General features: G+C 38.8%; 1 protein-coding gene across 7 annotated transcripts in view; it reads right to left on the bottom strand.

Moving 5' to 3' along the window:
- Positions 1-22276, bottom strand: part of TRAPPC9 (trafficking protein particle complex subunit 9) — a 444584-nt gene that overhangs the window by 108165 nt on the left and 314143 nt on the right. The window contains exon 22 of one of the 7 annotated variants that reach the window (XM_068180251.1): positions 10751-11415. The exons of the other annotated variants lie outside the window; for them this stretch is intronic. Within the exon in view, the coding sequence (XP_068036352.1) occupies positions 11339-11415 (77 nt within the window). The 3' untranslated portion in view covers positions 10751-11338. Of the gene's footprint in view, positions 1-10750; positions 11416-22276 lie in introns of those variants that run through there. 7 annotated transcript variants of the gene reach the window in all.

The following is a 22276-nucleotide window of genomic DNA, read 5'->3' as shown; positions in this document are numbered from 1 at the left end:
TTATCACAACATTCTGAACCAAAATGTCAATCCCTAATTTAATTTTGCTGAGGAAGAAATCAAGTCACAGTTCAATGGCTCTTTCAAGGCCCAAAAGGCCTCAGTGAGAAGTTCCCATTTACAATCTCCCATCACTGGATAACCCATTTCCTTAGTAGGCAGCTCAGTAAAGTACTTTATTTAATTCCCTTCTCATTCAAAATATCAGAAGCTGAAACTTTGCTCTTCATTTTGTGTTACAGATTAGCACCTTAGTTTTTGCTCTCTTTGAGGGAAATCCCAATTATGTTTTATTTCCCAACATCATAAATAAAACTGCAGTTTCTTACTGTATTCCTTTACTAGTTTCCTTTAAGCTGAACTTAAAGTTTACAGCTTGGCTGTGAAAAATGTAACTGGAGTAATTTCTTCCTGAGGTGACAATTGGAAAAGAAGAAAAAATTACAGAGGAGGCACATGGACTTTTAATTGACTATCATGACAATTGTGTTACACCAGAGATAGTCATTTAAAGAGAGAGTCCTGGCAAAAAGACATTAAAACAACTATATTTTCTATGTCTTGGGTATCTTTCATCAGAGTTTCTCAGTGCATCTGCAGTCATTTATTAATTAAACTGTAAGAGCTCCCAGTGTCATCAAGCAATTACTGCTTATCTCCCTTATAAATACCAAATCAGGGACTGGGACAGTTAACTCTAGGAAGATTTTCAATATGTCCTTCCCATCTGACATTACTTTTATAAATGAATTAGGTTTCCTAGGTGGATATTTGAGGTACTGATGAGTTGTATGTGAGGCAGAATGAGATGTGAGGGACAAGCTGGTGCACACAAATGATTGAACATCCCAGGCAGCTCAGAGCCAAAAGCACTGCAGAGAAGTGAACTAAAGGAGTTCCAAGATAACTCCAGCCCTCCCTACCTCAGAAAATGCACAGCAGCCCCAAGGTCCAAAGTTCCTTTACAAGGAGAACTATAATAATGGTTGAAACTCATAATTTCATTGATTTACACAACAGATTACATCCTTATGTACCTTTTTTGACTTCCCTGAACAATGCTTTCCTCAGGATTTTGGTCAAGATTTTTATTTTTTTTTGGACCCAGATGCAAGCCTGTCATAAGATCTTCTTGTAGCAGTAATGTCACACCAAACTCTCTTGTAGAATCAAAATGCAGTTCTAACACTAAAAATATAAAGTCCTTCCTCCTTTAAATAAATACAGGGCATGAATTCTCCTCCTGTCTGCTCCTGTCTGCTAATAGTCACCTTTGTAAAGTATTTTAGATGCAGTTTTTATGCTGGACTCTACTCATTATGCTTTTAATGTCCAAGAATTCTGAAGCCCTTGTAAAAGCCTTATGGTTTAAATAAGAATGTGTTAATTACTTCAGTTTAACTTTAATTAGACCTTTGCCACAAGTCAGAATTAAAAAGAGGAGGCTGCCTTCCTCTGTCAAGTAGGTGTTTTAATCACCCAGAATGAGCAGAAGTATTTCTTTGGGGCAGATAAGTACAATAAACATTGAGAGGTTCCAGGGCACAATGGTTTGCATATAATGCAACAGCCTTTTCAATTCAGGAAGCTGAGATTTGTATCTACATAGGACAGCAAAATTAATTTGTAGGCCTCAGTGTAGCCCTCTTGGACCTAATCAACATTCCAAACCTCTCTCAGAAACAGTACTTGAGTAGTTTCTTAAATGAGAACCCAAACAAAATAACTCTGTAAAGCCTGAGGTGACAAAGCTCAAAGGGAACAGTCATTTTGGTTCATGATTATGTTTTCTATAGAAGAGGAAACAGAAATGCATATTAATGAGAATGAAGGGTTTGGAGAGAGATGACCTCTTCTCACAAACTTTATCTCATTTATTTCAGTAGATATTGAAAAGAGTCAGGCCACCCCTTTTAGCACTGTTCTACTATTTGCTCCAACTTTTCACCACCTACTTCCAGACAACAGTGAAGATAGAGAAACTCAAATTCTGTTTCATCTTCAGTGCTTAAAAGATACTGTGGATTAAGATCTTTTACCAGCACTAAGCAATGCATGACTCAAAAATGAGTTCCATAAACATCATCCCTCAGCAGGCTCCAGAGCAGATCTAAAGCCATTGGTACAATATGATACCTCAGCCTCCACCTGCCTCTTTATGGAGCCCTTTAAGTGGTACAGATAAAGAAAAAAAAAAGTATAAAACATGTTCATACTCACAATTTTAATCAAATGAAAATATTAAATTGGGGACATCAATCCCCTTGTTTTAGGCCAAGAGAAACCATGGTCAGAGTGTAATACCTAATGAAAATGAAGTTTCTTAGAAACATAAAGAAACCTAACCAAATCCCATGTTCATTCTAATTCTCCTTGCAGTGTTTGAAAAGGACATCTGAGAAATTTCACTTGTGTAAGTTTGATGCCAAGCAATAATCAGCTGTGCAATGAATGGAGCAAAAGTGATAACTTAGCAGAGCCCAAGTGAATCAGCGAGGTGATCTTGTCTTAGCCTTTAGCCTTAAGCAGTCACTTGGCACATGCATGGGATGAGGCCTTTTTCCCATTTCTCATACAGAACAGAATTTCCTCCTATCAGCAGAAATGCACATTTCTCCATCCTTTAAAAACAATTTCCTTTGTGTCTCTCTATTCTGTGTGAGCACACTAAAAACTCCAACAGCAAGACAACAATCTCTGCTCCTGTAAAATAAACAGCAGGAAGCTTCCTAGCTTCTCACATTCAACAGTAACAAATTTATTTTAGTCCAGCAGACCAAAGACACATTCCTGCTAAAGCGACCCTTGCTCGATGGAACAGCAAAGCCATTTTCAGCACTGCTGACTCCTATTTTGAGCTGCATTGCATCAAACTGCATTATGTGGGGAAGCAGCCTACAGAAAGCACAATAGCAAGCTGGTCTCTAGGGCATCAACACCTGGCTTTTCATGGACCTCCCTAATGAAGAGTGTGGCACATATGTGAAGGCAGCATGAGAAATCATTGTGTTACAGAGGCTTGCTGTGAGCCAGACATCTGAGCTACTTGAAAGTCCCAGAGAGTCTTTGTCTGAGAAAACAAGTAAATAGCTCTTTTTATATGGCCTTTATTGGAATAATTGATGTTGCTATAGAGAACACAGTCATAAATTCGGTGATCATTCTCTCAGAAAACCAAAACAATCTTTCTAAGGAATAGTGTGAAAGCAAGCACAGTAATTTAACAGATGGATTAAACATGACCATAACTGCAGAGAGAATTTACCTTGCAAATTAAGAGCCTACAGGTCTAAATCTATACATTTAAAATGGTACACAATGCTACCTTTCCTCAAAGGCAGTTCCAAATATCAAGTGAAACCAGAACTTTCAGATATCATACACTTCAAACATTGACTTTTGACAGTTTGTACTTACACAGGAGAAAATCATCCCAAAGAACTGAGGTTCCAATTAAATCTCAAACTTTTTTTATCTGAGAATTTAGTGGCCAAAAAACTCTTTCAACTATGGGCACAGGAACAGAAGGGATTCAGGATACCTTTTTTTTCCTACCCAAAATAACTTTCAACAGATTTTCACAAAACTCCTTGTTATCCATCCTTTTGAGTACAGATGCCAGTGACTCCATGGGGGGGAGAGTTGGGAAAGCACCCTTAGAGGCACTTTTTGCCCTTTTCTTGCCCTTTCTTGCTTGAGTTCTATCTTGGCAACCACTTGTTTTTCTCTGAGTAGTGGACTAAGTTCACAGTTCAGAAAGAAGGCAGCTTGCTCAAGGCATTCTCCATTGGGGAAACCATCCACAAGCTACTTACACTCTCTCCCCCTCCTGATAGCAATTAATTTAAAAAAAAAATACATTTAAAAGGACTCCAGACTGCAAGGTTGAACCCATTATTATCCAGACAAAACCACTTCAACTGGAGCTTTCAGCTGGTTCTTTAAAATCCCTTCTCTCAAGATGGGAAGATGTAACAATTTTCCCACCAGTATGTCTCAGAAGTGTGAAATTTCACTCATCTTTACATCCTCTGTCAGAAGGAATCTGTGGCTTCAGAACACAAAACATCAGCAATGTTATTTTATGGAAGTTCATTTTTGTGGAGATCAGATGCTGAATTGCATTTGAGACTCATGTAGACCAGCACTGCCTCTGCACCAGGTACTCAGAAGGAAAGGAAAGAGCTTCATCCTCTGGTAGAGTGGAAGGGGGAGAGACAAAAACTGAGAAACAAACTCTTTTAATTCTTCTGCCATGGTATCAAAAAACCTAGCATTTAAAAAACCCTTGAATTTTCCAACAGAGGCTGGAAAATGGTACTAAACTTTTTCAAAAGTTTCTTCATAAAACACCAATGAAATAGAAAGTGAGTACCATTTTTAAAGTAAAAGTAACTTTACCCATTTCCCAAAAGTTTCTCAGTTTTCTGAAATGCCACTCAGGTCAGCATAAAGTGATTTAATGAAGGTTCCTCTGCACCAAGGCATTCCTTCCCAAGCAGCAGGGAGAAGTTGGCAATCACCCCCTCAGCATGCCAGTGGCACAAAATAGGATTTTTATGGGTCTGCAGACAAGATCAGACAGAAAGAAATAAATTCTCCCTGGATGAGCCAACGGGAATTGCATGTCAGCACTTTATGAGGAATCAAATTTCCTTCATTTACTACAAATCACATTATATTCCAGGAATTCCTATATGAAATAGTCATTCCTCAGGCAAGGTCTCCATTTACTCTTGCCTGAGGTAGACTCTGAGTCAGATCTTCAGAGCTGGGCTCCTGGGTGTTGGTGACACACGGGCAGGGGGAAAAGCTTCTCCCAGCCACAATGTCACATGCTGATGAAGGGCAGATCCCCTTAATTTCAACAGGAACAAGGCTTGGGCCCATCACTTCTGCCTTTTAGAACCAAAATGCACAAATAAGCATCTCAGGGAGTACTTTAATTGGCAGCTTTCTCTGAAGAGAAGCCCTGATCTGTTAGTAAAGTACTCTTGGTAAAAATTCTCACATTTCTTTACTCTTAAAGGGTAGAAAATCGAGTTTGTAGCTCTAGTCTGGCCTGCTTCCAAAACTTGAACATCTGCAAACTTTAAATCCCTGTTTTTCTATAAACTCAAAACAGGCTTAACCAGGAAAGAGTTTGTACTGATTATTGAAGCCAAAACAGTACTAAAAAAGAACGCTGAAAATTAAAACTAAAATTAAAACCTGAAATACTAATTATTAGTTTACCCTTTACTGAAACAACAATGCTTTGTAAGAACATGAGCAAAAATAAGAGTAATACCCAAAAAATTACAATTCTGCTTCACATTTTGGGATTTTGATTTGTCAACAAGGCCCTTTGACTTTAACAGATTATTCAAAACCCAGGAAAAAACCAAAACAATAACTGTATTTCCTGGGGAACTTGCCCAAAGTTAAGACATTTATAATTTCTGCATTTTAATGAAACAAACAAGACAACCTCATCTATTTTTCAGGGTGTTAGAAAGAAAACAAACAAAAATTCTCCACTGCCTTAAGCTTTCCTTAGTCTGTCCAAAAATCATGTTAGATACCTCTTCACTTCACAGTTAACCCTTGAAAGGGAACACTATTGATAACAACTATGAATATTCAAGACCTTTCCTTTTTCCTTTCCTTTCCTTTCCTTTCCTTTCCTTTCCTTTCCTTTCCTTTCCTTTCCTTTCCTTTCCTTTCCTTTCCTTTCCTTTCCTTTCCTTTCCTCTTTCCTTTCCTTTCCTTTCCTTTCCTTTCCTTTCCTTTCCTTTCCTTTCCTTTCCTTTCCTTTCCTTTCCTTTCCTTTCCTTTCCTTTCCTTTCCTTTCCTTTCCTTTCCTTTCCTTTCCTTTCCTTTCCTTTCCTTTCCCTTTCCTTTCCTTTCCTTTCCTTTCCTTTCCTTTCCTTTCCTTTCCTTTCCTTTCCCTCTCCCCTTTCCCCCTTCCCCTTTCCTTCCCCTTTCCCTCTTCCCCCTTTCCCTTTCCCCTTCCCCCTTCCCCCTTTCCCCTTCCCCCTTTCCCCTTTCCCCCTTCCCCTTTCCCCCTTTCCCTTTCCCCTTTCCCCTTTTCTTATCATTTGGGGTCAAAATCAAACAGATGCTGAGGATCATCAATTAACCTGAATCACCAAAGGCTGGAATCAAAGGACATGCACCAACCTCCTAGAGGTGATGTGCTTTATGCCATGTTCTGATATTCATACCCTTAAAAAGCAAACCTGAAGAGAGATGGAGTTTGAAGGCTCAAGGGGAAAATGGACATCTACTCTTTTTCACACAACTATTAATGATCAAAATGTTTGGGGCTGTGTGCAGGAAGTGTTCCTATAGAATGTCCAAGGCTTAGAAAGAGCATTATCTGGCACAGAAACACACTTCTGGTGACAGAAACCCAAATTTTACTAGCAAAAACCTCCTCAACAGAACCCTAAATATAATGTGGTGGAAGTAAAAGATAATTTCTGAGAAATTATTTCCCAGTGGCTTCCACCAGAGAAAGGAAAGCAAGATAACTGAGAACAGAGCATACAGACCTGCCTTTGCTCTAGTCCTGTGGCAGAAAGACATACATTATTCTCAAATTCAGTTTAACTTATTTTCTGTAAGTTCTAATTACCACCAGTACTTTAATTACTGCATTTTGCAGAAGACCCCTACAATAACCATTGAAAAAAGTCATTAAAGCTAATGAAAAATTCAATTCCAATGACTTCACTAGGTTGGCTTCCAAATTCAGCTTTTAGAGCCTTGGAATAAAAAACTTTGACAGTTTACATCGTTAAATAATTGAATGTCATATAAATGTCCTCTTTTAGTCATCATTCATTTAATTATCTCCACTGTTGAAATAATGCAATAAGCCCATGCTGATCAGTATGACTTAGTACTTCCAAGTCCAGATCTAAGAATACAAAACTAGTTATAGTATTTTTCCTCCAGAAAGGTCAATTTCCATTTCAATGTATATCTTCTAATGTACATGATTATTAGCTCCTACTGTTGGGTTCACCATTCAACTCAGACTATAAGAGAAATATATTTTTACATATATAAAAAAAATGAAGAGGGTAAGAACTACTGAAATAACTGGGGATTGAAAAAGAAGGAGATAGTAAAAGCCAGATCAAACATTAGGTTTTTTTTCTCTGTATGCTCTACAAAGAGATTATTTTCCCTTTTCCAGTAACTTGTCAACCTTTTGTCCCTGGAGTGTAGTTGGTATTTCTTGTTTAAAACTCCATGGTAGCAAACTGATCACAGCCCAGATGTGGGATTTGAAGGTAGAAATACTGCTATAAATTTTTTTTGAAGTGTATGTGTATTAAAAGTCCATATTGGAGTTTGTAACATAGTGGTATCTGAGGTATTCTTAAAATACACAATGTACAGAAAACAAATATTTTGTGTTCTACTGATTAGTACAGATCAGTAAATGTGTATTTTATTATGATTTATTGGTCAGTAATAATTTCCCCATTTAATATAATTTCAAGTAGCGGTATCTCTCTATCACATCCATATACCAAAATATTTCAAACTACATTTAGAGGAACTCACAAATATGGATATATTTACATGTGTGTGCCACTGCTACACGTTTCTGTCTGCAAAAGGGAGATGCTGTATGTGAAACACAGGTACTGTTCCTCAAGGCTGTAAAGTCACTTTTATTCACATTAAAAATAATCAAGCACGTGCTGTCTACCAGGAAGAATCCTCAAGCTTTTCCAATCCAAAAGGGACATTTCTGCTTCTTGCAGTTGTCCACTTGCAACAAAAGAAACCTGAGACTTAAATCACCACCACTTCCTTTTAAGTATTTAATCTTCCAGCTTCATTCATCCCATTCTCTGAATTGTTTTCAGCAACTATAAAATGCAGAGTAACAACAATTTTTTAAGGAGAGCAGCTTCACTGGAAGCATGGAATCAATAATCAACCACGAGTCTGAGCCTTTGTGACATTCTTCCAATATTGTACTGCCTCCAGTGAGCGATGAATGAAAAAAAGTCTAAAGGAATCCTACATCCTTCTCTTTGATCACTGCAGACTTGTATCGAAGGAGATCTCAATTTAGAAAGAAAATAAAACAGAAAAAATAAACCAAATCTGTACAAAAGGTCTTGAAATATAACAGGCACAATTCTTGTCATCAATAAGCATGGACTTCTTTAACCTTCTCTGGAGAACTCAGCTTGTGGCATTAAGCTTGCACTGGGAAAAAAATGCAAACTGTAGCATTCTTATTTTCAATCTAAATCATGCAATGGGATGAATCATGTGCCTGAGAGTGGAGCAGAGAAGCTTGTCACTTTGAAAAGTCACTACCTAGGTATGCTGGCTAGAATGATTTCCCTCCAGCACTACTGAGTAATGAGAACAACTGAACTTCACCTTCTCTCATGGCAGAGCAGCGACTGCTCCTGCCAGTCTGCCTACTACACATAAAGGACCTAGGGCAAGAGGAATATTACCAAAAAAATTCAAGAATTCAGAGAGCGGTCCCAGCCCTGAGGAGACCTGGCACCAAGGATGGTTGAGCCCATCCAGAGACCAGGATGTCACTTCCACAGGCTGCACCACCTCTAACACACCCACCTGCCCCAACTCAGGGAGAAAACAGAATTTCTCAGAACTTGGAGTGTCACCTATACAACACATGCCACCAGAATCCTCCAATTTATCTGTGCTCACATGGGAACAACTTGTAGAAAACCATCAGGTGCTGAGTGCTGGTAAATCCAGACTCTTCATGTGAGTGCCCTCAGTGATTACTGAGTTGTTCTCCCTGTTCAGAAAAGCAACCTGGTTCAAGTCTGACATCCAGCTTCAGGAGCCAGTTTGGTGGATCATTTCTTTGTCACCACCAGGTTTTTTCTACAATTTTCCAACTCTACTCCTTGAAAAAGACATGCAAAGATTGTAACCAACAGCCCAGATCCTTGTCTTCCTACAACAAAATACACTGAACTCCCTCCCAATCCTTTTAACACATTTTTCTAGCCATCTGAGCATTTCTGAATCTCATTCAATTTTTCAAAACTATTGCTATTTTTCTTTATATCAACAAGCTAGGTGTGACTATGATGGTCTAAAGATGTAAGTACATCAACATCTGCTCACGTGTTGGGAGCCCATATAGCTTTAACATAACATTTAAAAATCTTTATTATAAAAGCATTACTTGAGAAAAAAGGAAACATAAAAATAACCTACAACTGAAAATGTGCAAAGAGTATATATAAAATGGATATATATAGATAGATATATATATTTGGATTACCATATTCAGGTTTTATCCAGATTTCCATAATTCTGTTACATAAGATAACTGGGGAAAGACTGAATTCAATGCACTGTACATGATGTCTGCTGCTTTTAACAATTAAATCTTGCTGGTTAATGCTCAAAGGTTTCTTTGTAAGGAACAGGCCCAGCTCAGAGAAGAGGAAGGGCATAGACCACCTCAGCCTGGGAAACTGAGAGCATGGACAGTGAGGTAAACCTCTAGGAGATAACAAGTCTTCCTTTCCATGCAAACACCTAAGAAAAATAAAAATGTCCACAGTCTATCATGACAAATTTATAAATAATTCTTATTCTGGGCTGGCAAGGGATAGCTGGTTAAAAGACACACATCAAACACATGCAACTGAGGCAGTGTGACACACCATATGGGTGTAGACAGCCTGCAAAACCTGCATTATTCCATGATGCAAATTTCTTTCAAATCTAAAACATTTCTGACATTGAAGTATTTGTCCTGCTTTAATGGTAATTTCAAGTGAAGAGCTTACAACATGACTACAACAGCACAGTAGGAACCAATTGGAACCTTTTGACTTCACATTTTGCAGGAGTCATGTAAATTAAGTAACTGGTTATCAGTCTCATAAGCAGCTCTAAATTCACTGATACCTGAAAAATGCTTCAGGTAATCAACAAGCTAAGTGAAAATATTTCTGTTTTATAGACTTAGTTGCTCCCAGATTTGAAAATAAGCATTTGGGTGCAGTGAAATGAAAGAGGCAATTGGAAACCAATTAGCTGAACTGAAAATGGAAATGGTTTCAGCCCCAGATCTGCAATCTGCATTGAGACTTGCATCAGTGTTCCTATTATATCTTATGCTTTGAATTGCGCTTCATGTGATGAAGAGCTGCAAACACTCCCTGGTTTAGTAGAACTGGAGTATTTTGATATTTATCAACAATGGCAGCAACACAACCACCACCCACCTTTTGGGTTATTTGCATTCCTAAGTTTACAGCTGTTTAGGCAGGTGGGATTTTATCTATTTAGAGATATCAGATTCAGACTGGGCATTTTCACCCAAGGCTGCTCCTCCACACTGTTAGAAATAAATTTACCAATGGGATTTACCACAGCTAATACAGCCAGAGAGGACACTAAAGAAAGCCTCCCTGGGCTTCCCACTTCCCTGGAACAGACATTGGAAAAGCAGATATTTGGTCACAGTTCGGCTTAATACATTGTGTTAAGGGGCAGCACATGAAACACAATTATTTTTTTGGAGCTGCAGAGACCTGTTAATGAGACATGGCAACGTAGCCTGCTTGCTCTGACTTAATGAACTTTGCTGTAATGGTAACTGGTGAGTGATCTCCCATTCTTATTCCACCTCTTACTCTCTTCTATCCTGTTGAGGTAGAGGAGCAATCCATAGGCTGGGGGGACATCTGGCAGCTGGTTACGGTCGCCCTACTACGCACCTCCCCCAGGAAATGACTGCTCATGTGCTAGATAAATTAAATTCTGTGTGTACATCCCTTCAACACACATCTAGAGTTCCAGTGTCACAGACTTCATCCTGAATGCACATGGTATTCCTCAGAGACTATCATGTGGCTACAGCCAGACAGAAATACTCCATATGGTGTTGCTACTGTACCTATAAAAAGTCTTTAATGAATTCTGACTTCATTCTGCCACAGAAGAAGTATGGAAATGTAATGCCTGCCACATTTTGTTGCTCTCAGCCTCTCCTGCAGTCTGTCCTCCTGTGTCTTTTCCTCTCTCGTTCTGCACGAGGAGGCTGTGCTCACCTCTTGCAGGCATCTAAGAACATCCATTGCCCATCTGTTTGAGTTTAAATCAAGCTTTTTTCTTCAATCTGTTGCTCATGCTGCCCATTGGCTCTTGGAAGAATTATTCTGCTTTATCCCCTCCTTGAAGCATTTCCTTGGCTTCACAAGGGTGGTGCTGTTGACATGTTAGAGATCACTGCCCATTGTGGTGAGCCACAGCATCTCCTGGTTTTCTTGTGTCCTCCCCAGCTCATTCAGTAATTTCCTTTCCTCTTTCACACAGATGGTTATTTCTGGACACAATCTCTTTTTTTTGTCTCTTTGCTTGCAGTGCACCAGTTATTCAGCAGGATTAGCAGGATTTCTAGGTTCCATGCTTGTACAAATAAGAAATAATAATTAACTGATTAGGAGCTTGGGAAAATAAATAAGCAATTTTTCCATTTTTATAGATGGTATTTTCTAATTTGTTTTACAACTTTAGCACTTACTAAAAATGCTTTCAAAAAAGATATTTTATTTTAGGTTTCTCTTTATTTTTCCTCTTTTTAAAAGAAAAATTATCCTAATATTAGCACTAAAACTATTTCTAAACATTAGAAAACTATCCCTATACATTAGACACAGACACATGGAAATACAGTCTAGCTTGAAGATACCAAGGGGATTTTCATTGTTGAATAGCAACAATTTATATCTCTGGCTAGTGGCTGGCTTTCCAAAATCCTCACCAGGATTCATAGACATGGACAGAAAAAGCAGCACTATTTTAGGTTGCTGGAAGAAGGCCATTAGTCACCATGAACACTTTACAGCTGGTGTGCATTGCAGGGGCTGTTGACCAAATGAACCTTTAAAGGAGAGCAATTTTAAGCCTACTAAATTCGGACACATGCCAACTCATGAGGAAAAAAAATCTTGGGAATTAAGGAGAAAAAAGCTCTGTTAAATCCTACAACTTCTTGCTCAACATGTGCAAGAATCCCTCCTACAGCCTCAAGAATATGGAGAATCCCATGGAAGGGCAAGTTGAATATTGTCCATTTAGAAGGTGCTAATGAGCTCAATCAGTTCTCCATACATAGAATAAAGGGAGTTAGGATTGTTGATTTTATAACTGGGGGTTTTTCTAAGTTTCTGGATGCATAATTTCAGGTGATATTTTACTTGAATTGTCTGGTGGCCAAATGTGTCATGAAAGACATTCAAGCTTAGTGAGAGGAGTAAAGGAATTCCAGGCTAAGCAGTCAACAGGAAACAAGAGAAGGAAGTTATGAGGCCGAGGCAGTTTCAGCTGAATATTTCATTTTGGCGTAGGAAATACACTGAGGAGTTCAAGCTTATGAAACAGAAAAGGATTGGTCTGTATTTTCCCTTTTTTTTTTTTTCTTAAATAGTGACAAAGGCCCTGCAGTGATGGGACAACCACAACTTTTCTTACAAGATACAGAATTTTCCTTTTTTCTTTGGCTTTAAATTACATTCCTTTGCATCACATAAAAATTCATGGTCTATACTGCTGAAGAGCAAAACTGTAACAATAGAAAGTAGGTATTGCAGGGGAAACAAAGGAAAATTGCTACTATATTTACAGAAATTCAGTATAATGCATTACAGCTACCTTTGGCAATGCTCTAGAGAGAGCCCTACAGACCTGCCAACAGAGGCTTCAGCTCAGGAGATCTCATTTGTTTTGAAAATGATCTCTCTTTATCTGAGTAGCATCTGATTTCTGGTCTGCAATTTAAAATAAAATATAATAAAGAAAGTTACTCGACTCCAACACCTCCAAAGACCAAGGGAAACAGAAAAGCAAACAAACAAGAACAGTTTAGTAGCCAGTTTCATTTACTTTCACATTTTCAGAAAACAAATCAGTGTTTTAATATTCCAGGGGCAAACTACAGTAGTTGAGCTGTCAGATTTCAAGACACACTCCGAAGCTGTTCCTCCTCTCAATTTTGTGTATTAAACATCCCATCTGGTTTGGGTCTGATCCAGTAAAACTAACCTGCATCCTTCAAATATCCTTCAAATGCTGCATGCTGGAGTTTTAATGATTTTATGAATATAATGTGTATTCTGCTCTTCCTACTCAATGAATTGAGAGCTTGCTCATATTTCGGTGTTTAGCAGTTTGTGTGCTCCTTAAATCCTGCCCTCAGACACATTTAGGAATATTACAGAGCATTCCAGGTTTCCCAGAAGCAAATGCCATTCTGAAATTTTATCTGAGATAATAAACATTCCCTAAATTACTTTAGTGCACAAAGCAACTATTTAAGTAGAGTTCTTCAAATGGTATCACCTTTTGGTATTACTGATCTCATCTCATTTATAGTTTATATGCACAGTGCTTGCACATTCCCTTCAACATTTAAATATTTATATACCAGTACTGCTCTGGGAGGGAACACATGCCAGTGGCTGTTTGCAGGATGTAAAGCAACATTTGGATTGGTAGTTAGTGCAAACCTTGCTTGACTTCTTAATAACTATCCAGATTTCATCACCATGACACCCTAAAGCACGTGGCATGGCTGGAGCTGTTCCAGTGCCATGTTCTGCAAGTCACAGAGCTGGGGAAAAAAACCCCAAACTTAGTTCTTTAATACAAGAAGCAGAGCAGAATTCAGCTGAGCAGAAGTAGCTGGGATTCAGCAGTTTTACACCTCCCTCTGCTCCTTCAAGGCTGGTGAGGGACACAGACATTCTGACCTAGACAACAACACAGGCCAAGCAACTCCAACCTTGCCAGTGCCTCTTGCTACACATCCAGTATTAAAGGCAGCCTCATAACAACAAGATAAGTCATGGACAACTACACAGGGTAACATGAATCTTGTCCTTACTCATTCTGTTTGAATACATCTTCCTTTCACCAAATATCACCTGAGATAATTTTAAAAATACTTTTTTTTTGATGTTTATACAAACAAATGAAGAGTGTCTCTAATGAATGCAAGGTTGCTATTTACTTTCTCCTTCACTACTCAAATCACAAATCCTGCTTTGAATGGAATAGATTTGTTGATTTGTTGGTTCTCTTCCACAGCCTATAGCAGCCTTTCTTCCAATAACCCTGCTTTGCACCTCTGATGCCAAATGGTGGTTTGGTTTTGAGGGGTTTTTTGTTGTTTTTTTTGCTGTTGGCTAGAAATGGAAAGGGAAATAGTAGTGTGTCATAGTATACCTTCATCAAACAGTAAAATGTGATGCTAACCCTTCATGCAAACTTTGGGCAGACCAGGAATTAGGAAATTACAGGCACGATCTTCCCTCTTTTATGGGTTTCATGGAGCTATGCAGGTCAGTGGGAAAAAAGGCAGGAACATTTGTAATTTCTGCAAAGATAATCTGAGATTTCAGGTTCTTACATATCAAGTGAAGTGACTTTGCTGCTGTTCATGGTGCAGAGAGGCCAAACACCAACCCAGCAGTTTGGCTTAGAATAAATTCAACAGGGAAGTTGCTCAGATTTATGAATGTTTCCTAGGGGAGTTTGTCCCTGATTCACAGACATTACCACCAACAGGTAATATTATATCTTCTTCTCTGACCTCTTGTATGTCCCAGGACATATAATTTCATTTCCTTCTCCTACTGAAACTTCGGTCCCTTGAGTTTGGACACAAATCTCCCCCACAGGTTTCAGGAGATAAAGTTTATGGTTTTACCTTTCCAAGAAGGCACAGATGAATCTCTCCTGAGAGATGCTGGAAATTCAGCCTTTTAAAGGAGCTCCAATGGCCTCAAACACTAAATTTGTATAAAGAAATAAAGCCTGACCAGGCAGGTAAGAGCCATGGCAAGTCTTACTGGGTTAAACTCCCTCCCCAAAAAAGTACATCCTCACAGCTCCTATTATTCCCTTTAAGGCTGACAAATTGTATGATTTCTGACTGCAGAACTAGAAGAACTGCTGGAGAGATCTTTACATACATAGATACTCTATTCCATATTGTCCTTCCCATTTTCTCCTGAAGGAAATGGAAGACAGGGATGGAAGGGGTGATACCTCAGCAGGAGCCAGTTACTCTGGTTCTCTTATTTGCCTCTTGTATCAGCAGAAAGCTAAAAGAAGTCACTGTGGCACAGGGTTAATGGCTCAAAATGGACTCATGCCTTTGATTTTCTGGCTTTGCTTCCTGAAACATCTACTGGCAAAAAAAAAAAAAAAAAAAAAAAACACAAAAACAAAACCAAACTTTCCTGAGAGAGCTCAGCAAAAGGACTATGCAATTCCAGGTATAATTCAGAACTAGAAAAACACGCTGCAGATACAAATCATTATCTAGAAATAGTGATTTAACTGTTTCAAAGACAGGAATTTTCCTCTAAATGAGAAGAACTAGCAATCAGGAGTGCCAGGAAAACTGATGGAGGCTCTAAAGACCTGAAGTTGAATGGTAGAAGCAACACAACTTCCTCCACTATGGTCCATAAAAGAGTTGATTTATCTTTTTAAATATGAGCAATATGTAGAATGCTACAAATGAAGTTATTTGATGCAGTTAATATCATTAATAATAGGTCATAAAGTACAATAGATTATATACTATGCTATTATAAATAAAGCACAAATCCAAGGGGGTGGGAAACCATTTGACAAACTGAGTAACATCCTTGCTTGGTTCACAGTAGAGTAAGGAAGAACCACACTGTGGTCACTTCTGCAGGGAAACTTCCTGCATGGCAAACTAACAAAGCAGAATCTAAAATGGGAATGTCTATGGGGTAGTAAGAAGGAAAAAACCCCAGAATCTTTATAATAATTATTTCTTTGTTCTCATTCCCCTCAGTCCTAATGTTGTTTTTATGCAACTATTTGCATTTATTAAATTATAATTTATTTCAGATCAAAAGGAAAACAAACATCTGAACACCTTGTTCTGAAAGAGAAAACCAATATAACAAAGAAAATTACTAATATGATAAAAAATTTATATCTATCCAAGGCAGAATATCAATCCTGCTGCTTCTGGCTTACATTCAATCTCATGAAGAGGCGGAATGAAAAATTTTAAAAATATATTAACAGGTAACACTACCCCTGTTAAAAGCAGGATGCCAGGGCCAAAGGAGCCTAAACAAAAGCACACTCTGAAAATTTTGTAGATGCAGGAAGGGTAAGCGGAGTAAATATCCATTTCCTCCCTATTTACTTTTACCAATGAAAGTACTAATGGACAAAAAGGAGTCAAGAATAGCAAGTCCTTGGGTATTTATTCATTGCATTCATAGCCAGTGACAATCAGGTGCCTTAACTTGGTCTCATCGTGACTGGCAAATGGTCACAACCAGCTGACAAAAAAAGCAGAGAGAGAGCCAGGAAAAATCTCTCACCTCCCCAGATTTCAGCAGCTCCAGAATCACTCCCAGCGTTGTAGATCACTGATGTGACTTGTGGATGTTCACAGCTCTGCTCCACCCCCCCAGCACAGCTACAGGCACGACACGAGCGCTGCTCTCTGTTCTCAGAGCCAGCTCTGCAATGTGCACAGAACTTCCAGGGCAATTATGTTACACGATGCTCTCAAATAAATTCAATTATTAAACAACACCATATGTCACTCCCCTCCAGCTGGAAGCACAGCATACACTTACTTTGGTAAAAAGTCAAAACCTGCTGGAGGAAATAGTATTGGGTGTGACTGAAAAGCCTCATTCTCTGCTGTGGGATGGGGTGACAGTGTGATTATAAGTTTGGGTAAACTTTCACCTCCTCTCTGAGCACTTGCTCAATTTCTCTTTCATTTCACTCTCCCACCTGCAAAATGTTTGCCTATGTAAGTTTTCACCCCTGCTGTTAAAATTACCTTCCTAGCCTGATAGTCTGGAAATATCCTTCCCTTCCTCCTAAGTTACCTAAGCTATTACTGCACAGAGTCATCCCCTCCACCCAACGTGTCACCTCTAAAAACAGCACGTGCATGTTCTCGGCTCTTGATCCTTGCTTTGTATCTTGGATTTTATTCCTTCTTGTGGCCCTTTGCTCCTTCTTGAAGCCACCAAGCCCACAGCCTGTATTTTCTCCTCACTTTTGTTCTTATTGTTTTGCTTTAATCCTCCCCCAGTTTTCCACAAATGGAGCTGAAGAGTATCTACTGCTGCAAGGTTTTCCATTAAAAGACTTTTCATTACAGGAAAAGCTCAACAATTTCCAGACAAATTGTATATAAACAACTATAAAAATCTGAAACACTTAACATGTTATAATCTTAAAACCAGTGCTTTATAACAAGAACAAATTTTGAATTCTTAAAACTATATTTTCCTCCTGTGCAGAAATCATTACCTGCAGAAGTTTTACAATTTCCTTTGGGGTTTATAAGGATACATATTATGATAATAAGGAACAGTGGCAGCATGGATTGGCAATTTAAAAGCAAGTTCAGGTACTTTAAAGTCTGTAAGACACACATACTCTGGTATTAATCTTTTACAACAGCCTGTTAATTGCATCCAAATAGTTTTTTTCATTTCTGAATTTGCCTTTATGTTTAAATTGTTACAAATCTAAAAAGGATGAGGAACACTAAAGAGACCTAGAGCCTAGAGTGCCACTGCTTGATGCCAGAGTTTGAAGGTGGACAAGTCAAAATTTTCCAAAAATACCGGTCCCTGTTCACTCCCTACCTGTACTCTGGTTGTGAAAGAGACACTCCATGGAAGGGAGGAATTACCTATGCTATTCCCAACAGAAATGCCCAGGAAGGTTCACAGCTCTGGACACCACATGGGATTTGGCAAATAAAATAGAGTGGCTCAAGTGGGAAACAGAAAATGCAGAGGAGATAAAAAAGAGCCTTTACAAGGGGAGAGGCTCCTGACAAGCTGGGATCAGAAATCCTATCTCCAAAACTGAATCAAAGAGGCACTGCAAGTACAGGCTTTATGCCAGAGATAAATGCATTTACAAGCTACACCTAAGACAAGACCAGTAAAATAAAGATTATTGTAAAAAAAAAAAAAAAAAAAGTGCCTTACAGAGAACATGAAGAAGAAGAAAAGCTGTGTGTTATAAGGTTTCCAGAGGAGATATCCTATTAAATATTAAAGTAAGCCCATTATCCCCTTCTGCCTGCTAAGAAATACACTGAACACTGTAGATACAAGATCACCCACCAATTTAAGGTGAAGAGGCTGGAAATAAAAAACAAGCAATAACCTTAGAGATTCAGACCCTTAAAATTATGAAAAATTTCTCAGAACTGGAAGAAAAGGATAAAGAAGAAATACATAAAACCCAGAACTGGCTACCAGCATGGCTATGATGAAAAACACCCTTAATTGATAAAGCTTCCAATCCTAAAACCCAGGCACTGAATGCTATCTGACAAAAATCTCATTAGCCCTGGAATTTAAACACAAGGAGATCTAAAACTTTAGAAAGAAAATAGGGGAAGGAGAAACAGCAAAAGACAAGGTAAAGAAAACAGTAGGATGCTAAGTTTAAGGGGGAAAATGAACAATGAAGCCATTCACTTCATTAGGAATAGCAAGAAATATCTGATAACTAGTTCAGAACAAACAGTGAAAGTTTTTTGGACATATTTTATAAAGGATTATGTGGAACAGATACATCTTCACATAAAAGACAACCAACCCTGCTTTGGATTGACATCAGCTTCAGTAAAAACAAGAAGGTGAGAGGATAAGGCTGGATAATCCAGTTATACTTGAGTTCATATCTGAAGTTTACATGCTTTAAAAGAGCTTAAAACATTTATTAGTAAGTCTCTTTTATAAAATCTAGCAAGTAAAAACATTTCCTTCTCCCACAACTAAGGAGAGTTGTACACAGGAACTGGAACAACAGCTTGTTATATAAATCCGTTGATAAAAAAGTTGATGCAGAAATGCTTACTAAAATGCCAACAGATGTAATAAACGCTATACTAATTGGATTTATGCACTTAGAAAAGGATTTATGGTAAACAAAAAAATCCACAACTGCAGGTAATCATAGGAGGTCCTTTAGGCTGCCTCAAAATATGCATTAAAAAAATCACTCCCTGTGATACAGGCACTGAAAAGTACAAATGGTTTCAAAGACTAATTAGATAAATCAGTCTGAGAAAGTTCAGCATGACCTAATAAACACAAAGCTGTGGACCCAACCTCTACCTCAAAAAGTGCCCAGGATGCAGTTTTCTAAAAGTAGAAGGGCACTCATGTTGCTTTAGGCTTGACATTTTATTCCCTAAAAAACCCTCAATGCTACTGGCCACGGTCAGAAGAGGGGCACTGGGTTGGGGGACACCTCTGGTCTCATTAAAACAGCTTTTGGTGTGGCTGCTCTTTCTACACCCCAAAAAGCTGAAGAGAAGAATTGAAGTGCTCTAAGAAAACGTTTATTTTTCAGTTTAACCTGTGGGCACCTGTTTTTGGTTTGTATGAAGGCCTTACACCTGCTGCATGGAAACACAGGAGGGTCAGTGTGAGACTTTCTGATATGCGACATCCCACAATCCCAGACACAGGGGATGCTACAGAGAAGTTCAGCAGTAAAATGCAGGAAATGCCTTGTTATTTATAGGTAGGCACCAGACAGAGAACAAAAGGGGCAAAAGAGCTTCTCAGGTCTGAAAAATTCAGATCACTCTGTCTAGAAAACAAATGAAACCCCAGTTATTTTCCCATATGCCTTCACTTCCCTGCCTAAATATAAGAAATTGTCATCTTCTCCTACTAAATAAGAGTTTTAAAGGTGGTATGATCTGGGTTCCAAACCTCCCTGGTAAAGTATAAGAAATCTTACTAAGAAAAATATACAATATCCCAATTTTCCAGTGTTCTCCAAAGAAAAATGAGAAATAAATATGAAAGAGACCTCTGCTGACCCCCTTTTGAGGGACTGAAATGCACAGACCAATGGTTATTTTTGATTGCTTCTAGACTACGAACTTCTCAAATGTGGAAGGGATGAGCTTCTTCCCTTTCTGAAAACTTTCTGTGTTCTAAGAAATCCTCGAGCTAAAAGCAGACTTCAGTTCCACCTCTCAGAGCAGCCAACTTCCTAGACTCTGTGTTGCAAAGGCTGAAATGCAGCCCTGCTCTGTATTTTAAGGCACTTAGAAAACATCCAAACATGCTCGGGGTTTAAATGTGTTTGCCACCTAACACAACAAGTATCAACAGTAAAACAATGCATAAAAGCTATCATTTGTCCTCTCACACCAACATTAGTCTCTACCCATGTGGCCTTACAATCTCCCCTGTTCAGCCTCAAATTATGTACACTGAAAAACATGGAAGTTTTCTATTTCTTCCCCAAAATGCACTATTATGTTAAATATATCTGCTGATGAAGAACTCCATATTTTTTTCCTTTTTTGTCTTTTCTCCTGCTGAACTTCCAGCATCACGTGACAGCTTCCAACAACAGCTGGGCCTCTAAACTTTGGGAATAAATGATTTCTTTGGTGTGAGTAAGCTTTCTAGAAGAGATAATCCTTTTGGGTTAGACCAGCTACCTTGGCTGGCTACCACAGGTGTCCAGAGCTCTTCCCCACATCCTAAAGTAAAGTAGAGCAGTGATAATGATCCCATGAGTTAAAGATTGGCCTCATATTGAAAGGCATTGAGAAAGCAGATTCTACCAGGCTCCAGAAAGTGATGAATCCTCTGTAAGGACATTTTCACCATTGGATTGGGAAGGTGTCAGTGAAGCCAAAGAGGTGATCCTGTATAGAGGGCAGCAGACATTTTCTTAAGCTTGTGACTTGCCATGATGCGAATCTAGGACCTATGTTTCTCAAGACAACAACTGAAAGGGCTTTTTTTGGCCTAAAATAAGAGAGTAAATCCATAAGATTTTCCATTTTGTATCCCAATGAGGAATAACTGAGCGACTTCCAAATCACTGCTTCCAAAATACGAAACCATTTGAGATGGCCTGATGAGAAAGAGGCCACTGAGTGACCACTAGCCCCTGACATAAAGGATGTACATCAGAAAGAAATGGGGACAATGACACATAAGATCAACTTGCAGTATAGCTTGTCCAACTATGGTATTTCTTTTTGCTTTTATTTGTGCTGCAGACAATCTTTATTTTACTCAAATCTGCCACATGCAACCAGGCAGTGGCTTACCCAAGAAATGTGCTGTACTCACTGCTTAACACTACAGGACAAATCATGTGAGCCACAAACACATTTGGATACAGGACTGATACACCTCACTCTAAAGATTGTCCTGGGCTCTTCCAGTCCTATCCCATAGCCATGTGCTGAAAAGCAACCTGAATTCACCCCAGCTTGGTACCTCTGTTTGAGGTACCTCTAGTTGAGGTGTCAGGGAACAGGTTGGACTTGATGATCTTGAAGGTGTCTTCCAACCTTGTGATTCTGTGATTCTGTGATTCTCTGCTGTGACAGCCAAGATCTGGAAGTTACTGCACTGCCTATGGCAAAGCAGAGCTCTCTGCTAAGGCACCCAAGCAGGAACCTTGTCCAAACAAAAAAAACCCACATCCCCCTGACAGAAACATTTTGACAAACACCATTTACACAGCACAAATGTGTGATTTTAGGGGTTTCCTCCAGGCATTGGATGAGTCAGCTAACAGAGGCAATTCTTTTTTGGTGGGAACTTAATTCTGTTCTAAGCCCTCTATACCAGACACCACAGCCAATCTTCACGACCACTGGGTGCTGGTAAATGTGGTCAGTCTAGACTTACATGTAAAAATCTGCCTGCAGAGCTACTTGGGATAAAAACATATTGCTGTTAATCAAGACAATGAAAACAGGGCAGATTTTGCATATAAATTAATTATTGGAAATAAAAAAAGGGGTACGGGATATTATAACTTTTCTGCATTTTTTAGTCATTACCATTTATTCAGTGACATAAAAAAGCTTGACTTCTACACCTGGATATTCATACAGCAGTTGAAGGGGTCACCAGCAGGGGCTTCCTAATTGCAGTGAGAATTTCTCAACCTGTAGAACAGAAGGGACCATTTCAGATCCACACCTTGCCTTCTCCCAGTCCAGGAGTTCCACTAATAATTCCCATTGCCAGACATATTTTGCTGTCATGAATGAAGCAAGGTCAAAATGAACCCCTTGAATGTGGGTTTCCTTCGGAATTTGTATCCAAACTGATGGGGTACACAAGTGGGAGAAAAGCAATAGCAAGGATGAGACATCATTAAACAAACTATGTCCTTCAAGGCATGACACTGACACCAACATAGGTCCTAAAAATTGAAT

Source organism: Anomalospiza imberbis, chromosome 1, assembly GCF_031753505.1.
Source record: "Anomalospiza imberbis isolate Cuckoo-Finch-1a 21T00152 chromosome 1, ASM3175350v1, whole genome shotgun sequence".
NCBI classification, from domain to species: Eukaryota; Metazoa; Chordata; class Aves; order Passeriformes; family Viduidae; genus Anomalospiza; species Anomalospiza imberbis.
The sequence above is the reverse complement of the archived record's forward strand: the minus strand, read 5'-3'. Positions and strand labels throughout refer to the sequence as shown.